Consider the following 17,590-nt stretch of genomic DNA (forward strand, 5'->3'; position numbering starts at 1 on the left):
GGAGGCTGTGGCTTGTCGAAGACCCCCACCAGAGCAGATTCCGGGCTGCACCTGTAGCCCATGGAGAGGAGACCATGCAGGAGCAGGTGACCTGGCAGGAGCTGCTGCCCATGGAGGACCCATGTTGGGGCAGTTTGCACTTGAGTCGACAGGCCACCGGATGAACCAGGTGGTACGGACCCCTATTTGGAGCAGTTCTTGAAGAGCTGCTGCCTGTGGGAAGCCCACGCAGGATCAGCTCGGGAAGGACAGCATCCCGTGGGAGGGGACCCCACCTTGGAGCAGGGGAAGAGAGTGACCTAGAAGGAGCGGTGGAGACGAAGTGCTTTAGACTGACCACAAGCCCCATTCCCCCATTTCCTGCGCCGCTTGGGGGGAGGGGGTGGAAGAGGGGGGATGAGGGGGAAGGTGTTTTTGGTTAATTTCTTTTGTTTCTCACTTCTCTAGCTTGTTAGTAACAGACAATAAATCTTACTATCTCCCTACTCTGAATCTGTTTTGCCCATCACGATAATTGTTGAGTGATCTCCCTGTCCTTATCTCATCCCTTGAGACCTTTACATCGTATTTTCTCCTCCTTTCCATTTGAGGAGGGGGAATGAGAGAGTGGCTGAGGTGGAGCTCGGCTGCCCACCCAAGTAAAACCACCACAATGCATTTGCCAACAGCAAACCATTTTGCTTAATTCTGCCTAATCTCTTTTGATCTATTGTTTAAAATTGCAGAGAACTTAAGAAATCTATCAGACAAAAGAAAAACAAAGCCATCTCAACTTCAGAATTTTAGAGTTATTTAACTTTCTGCTGTGGATGGAAGAAAAAGTCATTATATTATTATCCCATTCATAAAGGAAGTTAGGTATAATATAATTTAATTCATATTATGCTCTGTTTGTGGCTTAAATGAGTCACAATATTATTGAATATATTGTAACGTAATATTTCTTTTCAGGGACTACAGACAATAACTTGTCTAAAACTGATCATTTTCATTGTCATTTCTACCCAATAAAGCGGTAAACTTTGCTTCTTGTGTGAGAATAATGCTCCTCCTCTGCTCTGTATTAACTAAGATGTCATATTTATAGTAACCAGAAATCATGTGCAGACATTTAGTTCCTATACAAAACCAAATTCATTATATAGGAGCTTAAGGATACATTTCTGACCAGGGAAGGAGACTATATCTCAAAACAATTTGCAAAATAATTGTCATCAAATTAAACTTGCTGATTTGCCCCACTTGTCTGCAAGGCACTAACCTTACAACTGTGGGATCCAGGTTGTAAATCCTGTCAGCAGCTACACTTCTTTTAGAAATTATTTATCAGTTGACATTTTGCCTGGTATTTTAACAGTTTGATGTGAGCTGTGAGTGATGCTTTCATACACAACCACAACTACATCTCAAATGAGAAAGGCCATATTAGCTTCTTCAGTGATAGAAAGCTCATTAATATGCCAGAGAAAGTGTGACAATAAAATTGTAGAAAACGGTCATTACAATAATTCATTTCTTACACAGCTGAATAAAGAGTTGCTCTCTAGCATAACATAGTATTACTCCCAAAGGAAGTTAGCCCAAGGACTGCCCCTGCACATTCGATCTTAGCACAAAACAAAACTCTACTTCATTCCCTGGAGAAAATTGAGACAATTATATTACCACTTATCAATGACTGTGATCTAGCAAAATCTGAAAACTCCAAATATTGCTAAAACAAACAAACAAACAAAAAAAACACTAAGCAGGAGGAGTACTGCATAAAGGCCACCAAAATGACAAACCAAAGAAATCTGTGGTAAAGAGCCTGAAGAGCCTTTAGATTCGATCCGTGCTTAAAAAAAAATAATAATTTCATGTTGTAAATCTACTCCAATTTCACTTAGGCCTTTCTTGCATTTCTGGCAATCTGCAGTTTTTACTTAACTCCTACTACTGGACAGGTACAACATACAACCTGGGAGCTTCCAGCTTGCTTTTCTGTGTATGCCTGTTCACACGACTGGAGCTTTCATCCCTGATACCAAACGCAGATGTACCAGGATAATTTTGACTCTTCCTTACTTTGTTCACAGTTGCCTTATAGTACTCCTAGCAAACTATATGTCACATTTCTACATCTGTGATTCTGCATTCATCCATAAAAACCTCTCACTAACACTGCCATTTTGTGTGATTCAGAAATTCAGAAGCATTTTCAATTTTACATTTTTGTATTGTTACTCTTTAAGCAATATAATAAAAGTAAAGATCTTTCACTACATTTTGAAGAATGTTTTCCAACACTGAACACAAGAACAGTGCCCTTTTAGCACTGCAGTGTCAAAATAGCATGATGTCTGTAATTTTTTTTTCTGCATATACCACATTCTAGCATGGTAAATGCCTCATATATTATTCCAAAAGGAGCTCATGCAAACATCATTTGCTACAACAAAGCCTTGCAGCCCAAGTGGCTGTTGGTCCACTTTGCTGCATCAGGTAGAACATTGCCATCAGGTCAAGGGAGATGCTCAGCTTCGCAGTACAAGAGAGACAGGGGCATACTGCACTGAGTCCAATGAAAGATCACAAAGGTGATTCAAAGACAGGAGCAGACAAGGAGAGGCTTAGAGAGCTGGGACTGTTCAGCTAGCAAAAGAAAAGGCTCAGGAGGAATGTTATCAGTGTATATTAGCAGCTGATAGGGGCAGGAAAGGAAACAGGCAGACTTTTCTCAGTGGTGTCCAGTGACCAGACAAGAGGCAACCCAGGCACTAAGTGAAATATAGGAAATTCTGTTTAGACATAAAAAAAAAATAAATAAATTTTTACTGTAAGGTTGTAAGGGTGTGTGGAGTGTCTGTCCCTGGAAATATTCAAAACTCACCTGGACACAGCCCTGAGCAACCAGCCCTAGCTGATCTTTGAGAAGGTGGGGTTTGGACTAGAAGCTTTCCAGAGGCACCTGCCAGCCTCAGTGACTCGATCGTTCATTTCGGTTATATAATTTCCATATGTTACAACAGAATTTCTCTCAGAGAAAAACGAAAATACACAAACATAAAGAAAGCGACAACAACCCACGCCTCAAACAAACAAACAAACAAAAACCAACGCACTATTTTTTTAAAGTGTGTCTATGTTAGCAGTTTGGCATACAGTATACATACTTTTAAGGTGAAAAATATTATTTGAATCATAGAATTATTTATGTTGGAAAACTCCTCTAAGATCATCAAGCCTAACTGCTAACCTAGCACTGTCAAGTCTACCACTAAATCATATCCCACAGCACCACATCTACATGCCTTTTGAATACCTCCAGGGATGGTGACTCAACCACTTCCCTGGGCAGCCTTTTCCAATACTTCACAACCCTTTCAGCAAAGACATTTTTCCTAATATCCAACCTAAACTTCCCCGGGCACAACTTAAGGCCATTTCCTCATCTTATCACTTGTTGCCTGGGCAAAGAGATTGACCCCCACCTTGCTACAACCTCCTTTCAGGTAGTTGTAGAGGACAGTAAAGTCTCCCCTGAGCCTTCTTTTCTCTAGGCTAAATAACCCAGGTCCTTCAACTGCTCCTCATAAAACTTGTTCTCTAGATCCTTCACCATCTTCACTGCCCTTCTTTGGACATGCTTTAGCACCTCAATATCTTCCTTGTAGAGAGGGGCCCAAAACAAAACTAAACACAGTATTCATGGTGTGGTCTCATCTCACCAGAGTTGAGTACAGGGGGACAATCACTTTTCTAGACCTAGTGGCCTCACAATTTCTGATACAAACTAGGATGCTATTGGCCTTCAGGGCCACCTGAGCACACTGCTGACTCATATTCAGCTGGTTATCAACCAATACCACCACGTCTCTTCCTGCTACTCTTTCCCCCAGGCTGTAGTGTTGCATGGGGTTGTTGTGCCCCAAGTGCAGGACCTGGCATCTTGCTGAACCTCATACAGATGGTCTTGGTCCATCAATCCAGTCTATCCAGGTCCTTGTGTAGAACTTTTCTCCCTGAAGCAGATCAACACTCATGCCCAACTTGGCGTCATCTGCAAACTTTCTGAGAGTGCACTCAATCCCTTTGTCAAGATCATTGATAAAGACATTAAAGAGAACTGGCCCCAATACTGAGCCCTGGGGGACACTATTTGTTACTGGCTGCCAACTGGATGTAACTCCATTCACCACAACTCTCAGTATTTTATCCACAGAAGCATATGCCTGTCCAAGCCATGAGCAGCCATTTTCTCCAGAAGAATGCTGTGGGAAACACTATCAACAGCTTTACTAAAGTCTAGGTAGACAACATCCACAGCCTTTCCTTCACCCACAAAGTGGGTCACCTTGTTGTAGAAGGAGATCAGGCTAGACAATCAGGACATGCCTTTCATAAACCCTTAGTGACTGAGCCTGATCTCCTGGTTGCCCTGTATTGTGCTGTGAGATGGCACTCAAGATGATCTGTTCCATAACCTGGCACTGAGCTCAGACAGACAGGCCTGTAGTTTTCTGGATCCTCCTTCCGGCCCTTCTTGTAGATGGGTCTCATATTTGCTAGCTGTTAGTCAACTGGGACCTCCCCTGATAGCTAGGACAGTTGATAAATGATGAAAAGGGGCTTGATGAGCACTTCTGCCACTTCCCTCAGTACCCTCAGGTGGATCCCATCTGGTCTCAAAGACTTGTGTATGTGTAAGTGGTTTAGCAGATTGCTAGCCATTTCCTCATGGATTATGAGGGCTTTGTTCTGCTACCTGTCCCTGTCTTCCAGCTCAGGGGGCTGGGTACCCAGAGAATAACTGGTCTTACTACTAAAGACTGAGGCAAAGGCATTAAGTACCCCAGCCTTTTCCTCATTCTTCATCACTATGTTCCACCCCGCCCCCCCCCCCCATGCAATAAAAGATGGACATTCTCCTTAGTCCTTCTTCTGTTGCTAATGTATTTATAGAAGCATTCACAAACAGTAGGGAGCACTTACATATTGCTTTGGAGTTCCTGAACTACTTCAAGGTAAAACCAAGAACTTGATCACCAGACTTTCATGTAGTGCATTCGTAGCTAATAGGGACACAAGGTCAGTTTAAACCAGCAAGCAGAAATAAGGAAAGAACAACATTCCAGCAACCAACTTTTTTAAGGCACAAGCAATTTCTCGATCTCTATTCATGAGTTTGTAAACTTTGAGGCAGTACAAAAAGACTTTAATATGGAAGTCAGTAAAAAATAGCATACTCTACCTGATAGCCAAATGTGTTGTTTTGTGATCCATGCCTTGGGACTCCTGGATTTTCACATGCTGTGCGAGTAGGTTCTTAAAAAAATAATAAATGAAAAACAAAACAAAGTACAATATTTTAATGACATATATGCATGTATAACAAAGCTATGTTTGTTCAAAAACATGCAATATGCCAACAAGAGAAACAAAAATAGAGTGATTTGTTTCATAGAATGGTTTAATTTGGAAGGGCCCTTAAAGATCATCTAGTCCAAACCCCCTGCCATGGGCAGGGACACCTTGCAGCAGACCAGGTTGCTCAAAAATCCCAGCCAACCTAGCCTTAAACACTGCCAGGGATGGGGCATCCACAACTTCTCTGGAGAACCTATTTCACTGCCTCACCTCCCTCTGAGTAAAGAATTTCTTCCTACTATCTAATCTAAATCTACCCTCTGTTAGTTTAAAACCATTACTCCTTGTCCTATCACTACAGTCCCTAACAAAGAGTCCCTCCCCAGTTTTCCTGTAGTCTCCCTTTAGGTACTGGAAGGCTGCAATGAGGTCTCCTCAGAGCCTTCTCCAGGCTGAACAATGCCAACTCTATAAGCCTGTCTTCATAGGAGAGGTGTTCCAGCCCTTTCCTCACCCTTGTGGCCCTCCTCTGGGCTTGCTGTAATAGGTCCATGTCTCTCTTATATTGAGGGCCCCAGAGCTGAACACAGTATTCTAGGTGAGGTCTCACAGGAGAAAAGCAGAGGGGGAGAATCACCTCCCTCCCCACTTCCTGGCCATTTATTTATTTATTTAATTCTCACATTTGTTAGTGATTCTTAGAGAGTATCGAATAGCAAGAGGATAATGCAAAAATAGCTGGAAAAAGGAATAATGAGCATTCAGGTAATTTCAGTAATATGGGTGTCACCTTACCTATACATCGGGGTGAAGAACCACTCCATGTGCCATCTGCTTGGCAAATCCTGGTGCTGGAGCCAACTAAAATAAAAGGAGGATTGCAGCTGAAAGAGACTTCTGACTGGTAGATGAAACTCTTGCCTTCTCTTTTCCCTTGAGAGGGTACTCCAGGGTCACCACAAAACTTTGCTGTAAGAAAAGATATGATAGAAAATAAATTTATTATTTATTTATTAAAATGTATGAAAATAACATTTATCTGAACTGAGTCGTTACTCCACGTTACTTTTTATTATTGTTATTTTTAATTAAACAGAGGTTAAATACAGAAATATTTACTGGAATTCAAAGAGAAATTAAATAGCCAATTGTTAGTTTTGCTTCAGTTTGCACTAAAGAAAGGCTAACTGTTCAAAATTCTTATGTAATGGGATTTGGTCAGTAGCTTGCAGTTGATGCTCAAGGTTACAAGAGTTGTTTTATTAAGTCCCAAATATTCAGAGTTCACACCTTCCAAACACATCAATCTTCAAACCCTCCTGTGGAGAGCAATTAGAGAGTGAAACAAACCTTCATGTTAGTCTTCCATCCTCTCCTGCTTTTTTGCCACCTACCTAGTGTTCTACATTTTTGTACAATTGAAGGACTTGTCAGATATATTTTAGGAACTGTAAGTTCTTACTTCCTCATTCTTCACTGAAAGATAAGATTTGGTACGCACAGAAATATAACACTGGAAAATTAGTATGGCTAAAAAAATATACAGTAAATACATTTTGGCAGCAATTTAAATGTTAAATATTAATATGCTATTCTTAGTCAGGATAAATCCATCTGATAAGAACATGTTCTTAAACTGATCTTGTTCTTTTCCACCTTTCCCCTGAATGTTTCCTTATGACTGTTGCATAGCATAACTAAGTGAATGTACTGCTGTCAAATTACTGGCCTTCTTCTGCAATATAAAGTTCCGATAGTTGTTAGAAGTTGGATTTTGAAAACTTGATTCAGGAAATGCAATCAGCTAAGATAAACCCTATGCACACACACACAAAAATAAATAATAATAATAATAATAATAAAGGCAAAAACAAAAACAACAACAAAAAACTCCCAAAACAGATGAACACACAAAACCCACCACATTAACCTGAATACACATAATGACATTTGTAAAGAGGCATCTAGTACAGGTAGTGGAATTTTCTGCTCCATCTTTCTTTTCTAAAAGCATAATTTAAATTAGATCTCTTGACCACTTTCAAAATACATTTCTAATATCTCTTTGTCACTTAGGTCTTAATGCTTCCATACAACCAGCTCACATGAAATGCTACTGCCCTCTACCTATTTCCGAGGACACTGACTATACAGAAACTCCCTGCACACTCATGCTATTGAAGAAAAATGGCTTAATCTACAGCATATAAGAAATGTATACTATTTTACAGCTTCAGGTGGAATGGGACTGTCTGCAGAATTGTATCCCCAATTCTGAAAGATCTGTGAATTAGAGATAGTGCCACATAACGAATCTCACTGGTTGATTGACAAATCACAGTTGTAATTTATGTTTTAATTATTAAAATTATGTGCAAGTCTTAATTTGAGAATATATTAAATGTGTATAGATTTTTAACACAAAGGCTTAAAATTGTTTCTTTATCAGTTCTTTGCATTAACGAAGTAGAAACCACTCCCAAGGGAAAAGAAAAATCCTCACATTAAAAAATGGTGTTTTGTTAAGTTTGTTATTTTTAAACTAAAATCATTCATCTGTCAATTACCTTTAACCAGTCACTGAATATCTAGTGAGTATCTACCTTTGATATGGAAGCCATGGAAGTAGTATAGTGGTATATCCTGACAGTTTTCCTCAAGGTACTCTATAATTAATTAAATTAGACAAATCTAGTAGGTCATAGATGACAAATAGTCAGCCAAAAAAAAAATGAATATATTCCGTTCCAAATAATTATTCCCCTATACCTTGCATATCTTCAGACAGTCTACAACTTTATGGAACCAAGCTGGGATCTAAATTTCTGATGTCAAGAGCTGCTTAAAGATTGCTCATTGGGAATGACTTTCAACAGCTCCTTCTCACTTCAGCCAGATGGCAGATAGTTTAAGCTCTTTGACAAGCACTGGATGCCAATTGATTTCTACTAAAAGCCAGTGGGTAACCTTTGCACATCAACAACACTCAGTTAATGCAATCTCAGCATGAAACAGCCTTTAATCCTCAGACAGCTGTACTCTGTACTAACTATACCTTTTATATAGTTTAAAGGCAGAGTCCCCTTTTGAGAGTATATTGCAATATTCCAACCTCAAAGATGACAAAATAGTTTATGATATCAAAAAAAAGTGAATTTAAGGACACTATTTCAATCAAGATCAAATGATGAAAAGCATTTCTCATGGCCTTTGAAGTTCTTAATATACCAGATTCTAGAAGAGCTCCATCTAGTGAACTTAAACAGCAAATAGTAGCTTCCAGAAACTGCCTTTCACCATGTTCCAGTTCTGGTACATATAGTTTCAGCAACACTAATAAAATATTTTTGACGGTATGAGAATACCAGAGACAGAGGGGGGAGGGGGGCATCATTATGATATGATGCCATAATAGTAGGACCTAGCCAAAACAGAGAATATTTTTGAAAGGGAAAGATGAAAAATGCAAATAAATAAATAGATAAACAAATAAAAATAGTGACATAATGGAGAATAATTTTTTTTCAACATTTGGAAAGGTATCTGGTAAGTTCAAATGAAGCTTTAGAAACTGTAGAGCCACGTAGATGAAATTATCCTCTTCCAGATAGATGTCTAGATCAAGAATATTATAGTTTCAGTGTACAGCTGTTTTACAAATAACTACAGAACCTCATTCTTCAGTGCAAACAATTGACTATCTCTCAAAAGTATCACAATAACTTCCTTAGGAAGGTTTTTTTAAATAATGAGTGGAATGACACCAACCTAAAGAAAAAGGTGCATTTGCTGTTATAATGAACTTTATAGAAATTTAAAAATTCATCAATGTTACAACCTTAAAGTTAATAAAATTTACTGCACAGAACATATAACTTAATTTAGTATACTGGGAAAATATAAAATTGTCAAGGAATTGCCCTGGGATCTAGTCAACACATCTGACGTATACAGATTTCTGTGATATCAGTCAAAGTTTAGCATGAGTAATGACCATATAAAGGAGTTTTATAATAAAATTTCCCCTGCTCTATATGTAGCAGGATCTAAAAACAAAACAGAATTTTCTAATGCTGATTCTCCCTTGGTTTATTTTATGTACATTGCCTGTAATATATCTTTTAGTTTTTATGTTTAAGGCTTCCTATGTTTTCACAAAAGATTTACAGATATTCCTCTCTCGTCCTCAATCTATAAATTATGTTATAATTTTGGAAAATATATCAAAAATATAAAAAAGCTCAACAGATAGATAAAGAAATAGTGGATCATAGAGAAAATACTTACGCAAGCACTGAGGTACTTCACCACTCCATGTTCCACTCCCAACACAAGTCAAAACAGCAGGAAAAGAGAGTTCGTAGCCTGGAGAACAGACGTAGCTAATGCTAAATCCCCAGTCCAAGTTTGTTCCTTCCAACCTTCCATTAGAGATCTGCGGAGGAGTTGGGCAGGTAACAGCTGCAATAACATTCAAAATAATTAGGTCCAGCTGCTGTAAATATCCCCAGTGTATATAGTTACTAGAAGAACCATATGTGCTAATTTCACCTCTTTTAAAGGACAATAGAGTGAGAACATACTATCTCCTCACTGTGTTGTTGCCACATTTCCTGATGTTAGTACTTCTAGTTTGTTCCATTTCAGAGACATACTTTAATGGCTGATTGATGAAGTGTCTTAAATAAAACAGGATGTTGTTTCAAACAATGCAGTGAGCCTACCCAAAAATCAGTGTAGAGACTATGTAGTCTACAGAATTAAAAAAAAAAAAAAAAAAAAAAAGTCTATTACTCCTTGTCCTATCACTACAGTCCCCAACAAAGAGTCCCTCCCCAGTTTTCTTGTAATACCCCTTTAGGTAGGAAAGCTGCAGTAAGGTCACCCCGGAAGCCTTCTCTTCTCCAGGCTGAATAACCCCAACTCTATCAGCCTATCTTCATAGCAGAGGTGTTCCAGAACTTTGATCATCCTTGTGGCCCGCCTCTGGACTTGCTCTAATGAGTCCACATCTTTCTTTTATTGAGGGCCCCAGAGCTGAATGCAGTACTCCAGGTGGGGTCCCCAGCCTGTAGCTGTGCTTGGGATTGCCATGACCCTGGTGCAGAATTTTGCACTTGGCCTTGTTGAACCTCACGAGGTTCACACAGGCCCACCTCTCAAGCCTGTCCAGGTCCCTCTGGATGGCATCCCTTCCCTCCAGCATGCCAGCCACACCACTCAGCTTGAATTCATTGTCAAACTTGCTGATGGTACAGTCAATCACTTTCATGTTGTTTGAATAAAAAGGGTTCAAATAAGTACTCTACAGACACTACATCAAGTGGCTAAAGTCTGTCTGCATTCTTCAAGAGCTTCATTACTAGTCTTTTTAAAAAATCCGTATATTTTAACTTCTGATCTGAATAATAAAGAAAGAAATATCTATTAACAAACAGAAGAATTAGCATGAAAGCAGTAGTAATATCAGAAATCTGTGGAGAAAAAATATAAAATAAATATATATGTAAACATATATATGTATTCAAAACAAACAAGCAAAACCCAGCAACAGGGCAGAACACCACTCTAAATGTTTTGGTCAGATTCAACCAGAGCTCTGGGGGCAGTCTACAGAGTTTTGGGGCAGTGTTCAAGAGCATGGGGTCCCATGTAGTATTTTTACTCAATCCCATTGATCAGGAGAAAGGATGTGAGAAGAATAGCACTGATAAGGGAGGTCAATAGTTTCTGAAGAACTGGTGTTGGTGATGGGGTTTTGGGTTCTATGATCATGGGACCCTGCTTGAGGATGAATATTTTCTTGGGAGAGAAGTGATGCATCTCTCTAAGTGGGGCAAAGATATTTTTACCAATAGGATGGCTGACCTTATCAGGAGGGCTTTAAACTAGGAAGGAGGGGGGAGGGAGAGAGTAGCCAGCAGCTCTGTGAAAGAGCGACACACAGTGCATCTGAACAAAGGGACGGGGGTTAATGTGATAGGGAAGGATCACAAAATCATCAAAAAAGGGGCTTAAGCAAGGTCACCTCCAGCACTTGCAGGTTAGCAAGGAAATGTCTGTGAGGCAGCATTATGGAGAAATCTCCCAGACACTTTCTAGGTCTACAGCACGCTGGGGTGCCCCTCTTCTATACACTACTGCATGCAGTATGGGGACTAAACAAGATGATTTAGATATGTGTGTATGCTTGAAGGGCTATGATCTTATTGGCATCATGGAGATGTGGTGGGATGGCTCCCATGACTGGAGTCATCTAATGGAAGAATACAGGCTCTGTAGGAAGGACAGGCTGGGGAGACAAGGAGGTGGTGTTGTCCTCTACGTCAATGAGCAGCTGGAGTGCATGGAGCTCTGCCTAGGGATGGATGGATGAGGAGATGACTGAGAATTTATAGGCTAGGATTAAAGGAAAGACAGGGCTCGGTGACAATCTCACAGCCCTGGATTTCAGGACATCAGACTTTGGCCTCTTCAAGCTTTTGCTTGGTAGAGTACCTTGGGATAAGGCCCTTTGAGGGAAGAGGGGAGGAAAGAAAGTTGGTTAATATTCAAGTATCCCTGCCTCCAAGCTCAAGAGCAATGCATCCCAACAAAGAGGAAGTCAGACAAAAGCACCAGGAGGGGTGCATGTATGAACAAGGGGCACCTGGCCAAATGAAAACTCAAAAGAGAAGCCTACAGAGGCTGGAAGCACGGACAAGTAACCTGGGAGAAATATGTAAACGTTGTATGAGCAGCCAGAGATCAAGTAAGGAAAGCTGAAGCCCAAATGGAATTGAAATTGGCTAGGGATGTCAAGGGCAACAAGAAGGGCTTCTACAAGTACATCAGTGATAAAAAGACTAGGGAATATGTGGGCCCTCTCCTGAAGGAAAAAGGAAACCTGGTGTCCTGTTTTCAGCTAGGATAGAGTTAATTTTTCTCCTAGTAGCTGGTATGGTGCTGCGTTTTGGATTTAGAATGAGAATAATGTTGATAACACACTGACGTTTTAATTGTTGCAGAGCAGTGCTTACACTAAGTTAAGGACTTTTCAGCTTCTCACACCGCCCTGCCAGTAAGGAGGCTGGGGGTGCACAAGGAGCTAGGAGAGGACAAAACCAGGACAGCTGACTCAAACTGGCCAAAAGGTTATTCCATACCAAATGACATCATGCTGAACAATTAATATGGGGTGGCTTGTCGGGGTGGTGGGGAGCCACTGCTCAGGGATAGGCTGGGAGTTGGTCAGTGGGTGCTGAGCAATTGCATTGTGCATCACTTGTTTTGTACACACTATAATTATTACTATTTTTTTCCTTCTTTGCCATCCTAATAAACTGTCTGTATCTCAACCCAAAAGCTTATACTTTTTTTTTTCTTTTTTTTTTTTTTTTTCTGATTCTCTTTCCCATCCCACTGGGGGAGTGAGGGCGAGCAAATGGCTGTGTGGAGCTCCACTGCTGGCTGGATTAAACCACAAAACCTGGTTACCAAGACGGTTAGAAGGCCAAGGTACTGAATGTCTTCTTTGACTCAGCCTTTACCAGCAAGACTAGCCTTCAGGAATCACAGGTCCCAAAGGCCAGGCTGAATGGCTGGAACAAGGAAGATGTACCCTTGGTGGAAGAGGGTCAGGTCAGGGAATACTCAAGTAAACTGGACATTCATCAGTCCATGAGCCACGATGGGATCCTTTCACGAATGCTGAGGGAGCTTGTGGATGTGATTGTGAGGTGACTCTTGATTATCTTTGCTCAGTTGTGATAAATGGGAGAAGTGCCTGAAGACTGAAGGAAGGAAAATGTCACTCCTATCTTCAAGAAGGGCAAGAAGGAGGACCTGAGAAATTACGGGCCTGTCAGCCTCACCTCAGTCCCTGGGAAGGTGAGGGAACAGCTAATCCTGGAAACCATTTCCAGGTACACGAAGGAGAAGAAAACCATCAGTAGTAGTATGCATAGATTCACCAAGAGGAAGTTACGCAGAAACAATCTCATACACTTCTATAATGAAAACACCAGCCTGATGGATGATGGAGGAGCAGTGGATATTTTCTTTTTGGACTTTAGTAAGGTCTTTGCCACTGCCTCCCATAAGACAGAGAAGCCGTTGAAATATGGGCTGGATGAGCATACAGTGAGGTGAATTGAAAACCCTTTGAATGGCCAGGACCAGAGGGTAAAGGTCAGTGGTGCAAAGTCTAGTTGGAGGCCAATAATGACTGGAATACCCCAGGGGTCAATACTGGGTCCGGGCCTGTTCAACTTGAATTAAAGTTAACTTTAAGTCATGTTTCATCTTCTTTAATGATCTGGACAATGGGGTAGAGTGTATCCTCAGTATGTTTGCAGAGGACAGGAAACTGGGAGAAGAGGCTGATTCAACGGAAGGTCATGCCGCCATCCAGAAGGACTTTGACAGGCTGGAGAGAAAAGAATCTCACAAAGTTCAACAAGAAGTGCGGAGTCCTGCACACAGAAAGGATCAGCCACAGGCACCAGTACATGCTGGGGACAACACAACTGGAAGGTAGCCTGGCAGAAAATGACTTGGGAGTCCTGGTAGACACCAAGTTGAACATAAGTTAGCAACGTGTCCTTGCTGCTAAGAAGGCTAATGGTATTCTTGGCTGCATTAGGCAAAGTATCACCAGCAGGTCAAGAGAGGTGACTGTTCCCCTCTATTAAGCATTGGTGAGGCTGCACCTGGAGTACCGTGTCCAGTTCTGGACCACCAAGAACAAGAGAGAAATGGACATACTGTAGAGAGTCAAGTGGAGGGCCACCAAGATGATCAAGGGACTGGAGCACCACTGCTCTAAGGAAAGGCTGACAGAGTTGTGACTGTTCAACCTGGAGAACAGGAGGCTCAGGGGGGATCTTATCAGTGCATGTAAATACCTGAAGGGAGGGTGCAAAGTGGATAGCTCTTTTCAGTGATGCCCAGTGCCAGGACAAGAGGCAATGGGCACAAAATTGTTCCATCTAAATGTCAGGAAGTACTTCTTTTCTGTCTGGATAAGTGAGCACTAGTAGAGGTTGCCCGGAGACCTTGTGGAGCCTCCAAGCTTGGAGACCTTCAAAAGTTGCCTGGACATGGTCCTGGGCAACCTATTCTAGGTGGCCCTGCTTGAGCAGAGGGGTTGGACCAGACGACCTCCAGAGGTGCCTTCCAACCTTAATCGTTCAATGATTTTGTGATTCTGTGATATAGCAACAGCTATCATATTTTCAGATAGAAATATATTACAAATGCAAGTTTGCATTAAAAAAAAAAAAAAAAAAGTTTGAATAAGCATCCTTTTCCAGCTAGGCAAAGCCAAAGAATCATTTATATATTCTGTTTCAATAACACTCTGACAATTTAGTATCCACTTTCTAGCCAGTTAATTTTCCAATTATTTTAACTAAATGGTGCCAGAGGACCACTTCCTCCTGACAGTAAGAGCTAATTATTACACATTTCAAACATACTAATGGATATTATGTATTCCTTTTAATTACAAAGTTAAAAAAAAACGGGGGGGGGGGGGGGGGGGGCAGTGATTATTAACTTACCTAGTGCATACACACAAACCTGTGCGGAGCAGAGGGAAATCCTGAGAATCCTAAAGATTCTGCATATGATTATTGTCTAGTATTTATACAAGATATATATGGACTAGAAACAGAAGGACTCAAGGCCATAAGTGACAGTTTAACTCTTTTTTTGTACAGTTGTTTGAATCAAATTAGAGCTAGCTCTCCTGTTCCCATTTAGGTACCATATAGTCCTTAAGAATTTCAGTCTGTGAGACTGTTGGGGAGACTGTACCATAAATACTTGTTCTGTCTGATAATCTTCTAGCTGTTCACTCACAGACACTCTTGGAGACAGACAGACCCCTGGCCAATTGGAGCAGTATGGCTATTCTTATATTCTTAAAATTAGATTTGTAATTGAAGCTGGTTAAGAGCACAATAAAAACAGAAATAAGAAGTTTTTTTAAGAGTTTTTTTTTAAGAGGATCTTGAAGTCTGACATTCTTTAAAATAGAAAAAAATCAAAATGCTGGAAAAAATAACTAAAAAAAAAGACATTATCAAAGGTGAAATAGAATTAAATTAGACTTGGTAACATATGGGGACATTTGTAGTTTGTAAGGAAAATAATTGCAAATGGGGGGGTGGGGGTGGAGATTTAAAACTGATTTGATATGTTTTGATTAATGACCTCAGGGGAGAAAATGAGGTATGCAATCATACTTCCAGAAAAGAAAACAGAAGGAAGATGAATGAGAACAAAGTAAGTACATGCTTAGCCAATTAAGTTTTAAAGTAATAGGGATTAGACACACCTAGTGTGAGCCCAGAAAGAAAGAACACTGAAAATTTAATACTGCTTCTCTACAGCTGTGATAGCAGGAAGAGTGAGAAAAATGACTCTGTAGAAAGGTGTTTTGAGGTTTAGCAAGAAAGATCCTGGGGGGCTTTCTGAGAAAATTGTTTTGATTACATAGATAGGGTTGTCTTTCAGTAAAGTTCTTTTTCTGTTGTTATTTTGTTTTGTTTTGTTTTCTATTTAAATTTCAACAAATATTATTAAAATAAATGCCATAAATAAGGAAAATCAATAATTCAATTAGTAAAAGAGAGAAAATTAGGACCTGGAGATTTGTCATTCTGGTTTTCATTAGAGAAAATAAAACAAATCAGAAGAATGATTATTAGGGAATTTGCTAGAAGGATTTAGACTTTTGCTGAATATGTTGAGACATCACAGTGATACTCAAAGGTACACATCTAATGAGGGAAGTATCAGAGAAAATCTTGGTATTATGGATAGGGTAACCCAGAGCAATTTGCCTTTGAGAAAGTTCAGTATATGCAGACCTTTCGCAAAGGCTTTCATCATGTGCCTGAGTGGTGTTTTAGTAAAGACAGAGACATATGTATATAGGTCATCTTTGGTAATTACATCTTAACCTTAACAAACAAACAAAAAATAAATGTAAAACATCATAGTGGCTAATTTACTTTAGCAGCAAAGTAGCAAAGTGTTCTATAAAGCTAAAAACAAACAAACAAACAAACAACAACAAAAAATGTGAACATGCTATGCTGGCATCTTAATCTTTTAAAATGGAGGGAAAGAACCAAATGATGAAATCACTTTTCCTGCAGCCAAACAATCAATTAAACATTGTAGGAGTGTGGCCATGGGGGTCGACAAGCCCCATGGTTGGCGATAACATCAGACTCTTAACGATGAGGCCAGGAGGAATGTAAAGCGTTTAGAAGAAACAAAGAAGGCTGATTCAGGAAACCCCCCGCGGTCTCAGACTGCTTGTTCTCCAGTTGTTAAGACATGGAAGTTGCTGGGTGTTTGCTGTTGCTGGGCAAAGTTGTTTGACCAATGAATAGTTAGTGGAAAAGTACTGCTGTAGAGTGAATGGTATAAGGGAGCCTGTCCTCAATAGGAGTTGAGTTGAAGTTATGTCATCAATAAAGTAGTAGCAGTTACTGATCCTAAAAGAACCCTGGTGTCTGTGTGGTCATGACACCACACAACATGTTAATAATAATAGTAAGCCGTGATTTCTAAAGAAGTACTTGACTGACTCATTATAATAAACAGTGGATGTAAATGACCTAGAAGAAATACTGGACAATCAAAATTAATGTTGTACCTTTGCAAGTTGGGATTACTCCACTCCATGTGCCGTTGGTAGTACAAGTGCGAATGGAGGAGGTATTTGATTCCATTGTATATCCAGGTTGGCAAATATAAGTAACATTTTGTCCAACAACATAATCATCACCATATCTCATGCCATTTGCTGGGACTCCTGGATCTCCACAGTTGATAACTGAAGGGAGATTAATGAAAAACAGGTTTAAAAAAAACTGAATGCAATTAATATATATATATATATATGAGGGGACAAACAGGGCAAATTAGGAACTTCTTAGGGAAAAATAGGAGGAAAAATATCATAAATCTCATCTCTATCAACATAAGATAAACATGTATGTCATTCAAATTAGCTGCCAAACACAATTTGTGCAGCTGTTACATTTTGGAGAAAATCTATACACCTGTTCAAAAGCAGAAGTAATGGACTGTAGAATTTTAATCAGTAAAATTTTAAGATCTTAAAAGGAACAAAAGTAAGAAATAAGCCACTGTGCTTTGATACCCTCTAATTTGATACCCTCTTTGATACCCCCCCCAAAGGGGGGTGGACCCCCTGCCCTGTTGCCATCGGGCAGAGGGA

At 40.1% G+C, this 17,590-nt stretch overlaps 1 protein-coding gene across 4 annotated transcripts in view; it reads right to left on the reverse strand.

Annotated features, from left to right (window-relative positions):
• The window catches only part of CSMD3 (CUB and Sushi multiple domains 3), a 712,079-nt gene that overhangs the window by 28,342 nt on the left and 666,147 nt on the right, over positions 1-17,590 (reverse strand). For all 4 annotated transcript variants that reach the window (XM_066990669.1, XM_066990670.1, XM_066990673.1 and 1 more), the window contains 4 exons: positions 17,003-17,182; positions 9,637-9,810; positions 6,145-6,318; positions 5,234-5,307 (listed from right to left, as the gene is read on the reverse strand). In XM_066990669.1, coding sequence (XP_066846770.1) covers positions 5,234-5,307; positions 6,145-6,318; positions 9,637-9,810; positions 17,003-17,182 — 602 coding nt within the window. The remainder of the gene's footprint in view (positions 1-5,233; positions 5,308-6,144; positions 6,319-9,636; positions 9,811-17,002; positions 17,183-17,590) is intronic.

Source organism: Anser cygnoides, chromosome 2 (genome assembly GCF_040182565.1).
Source record: "Anser cygnoides isolate HZ-2024a breed goose chromosome 2, Taihu_goose_T2T_genome, whole genome shotgun sequence".
In the NCBI taxonomy this organism is placed as follows: domain Eukaryota; kingdom Metazoa; phylum Chordata; class Aves; order Anseriformes; family Anatidae; genus Anser; species Anser cygnoides.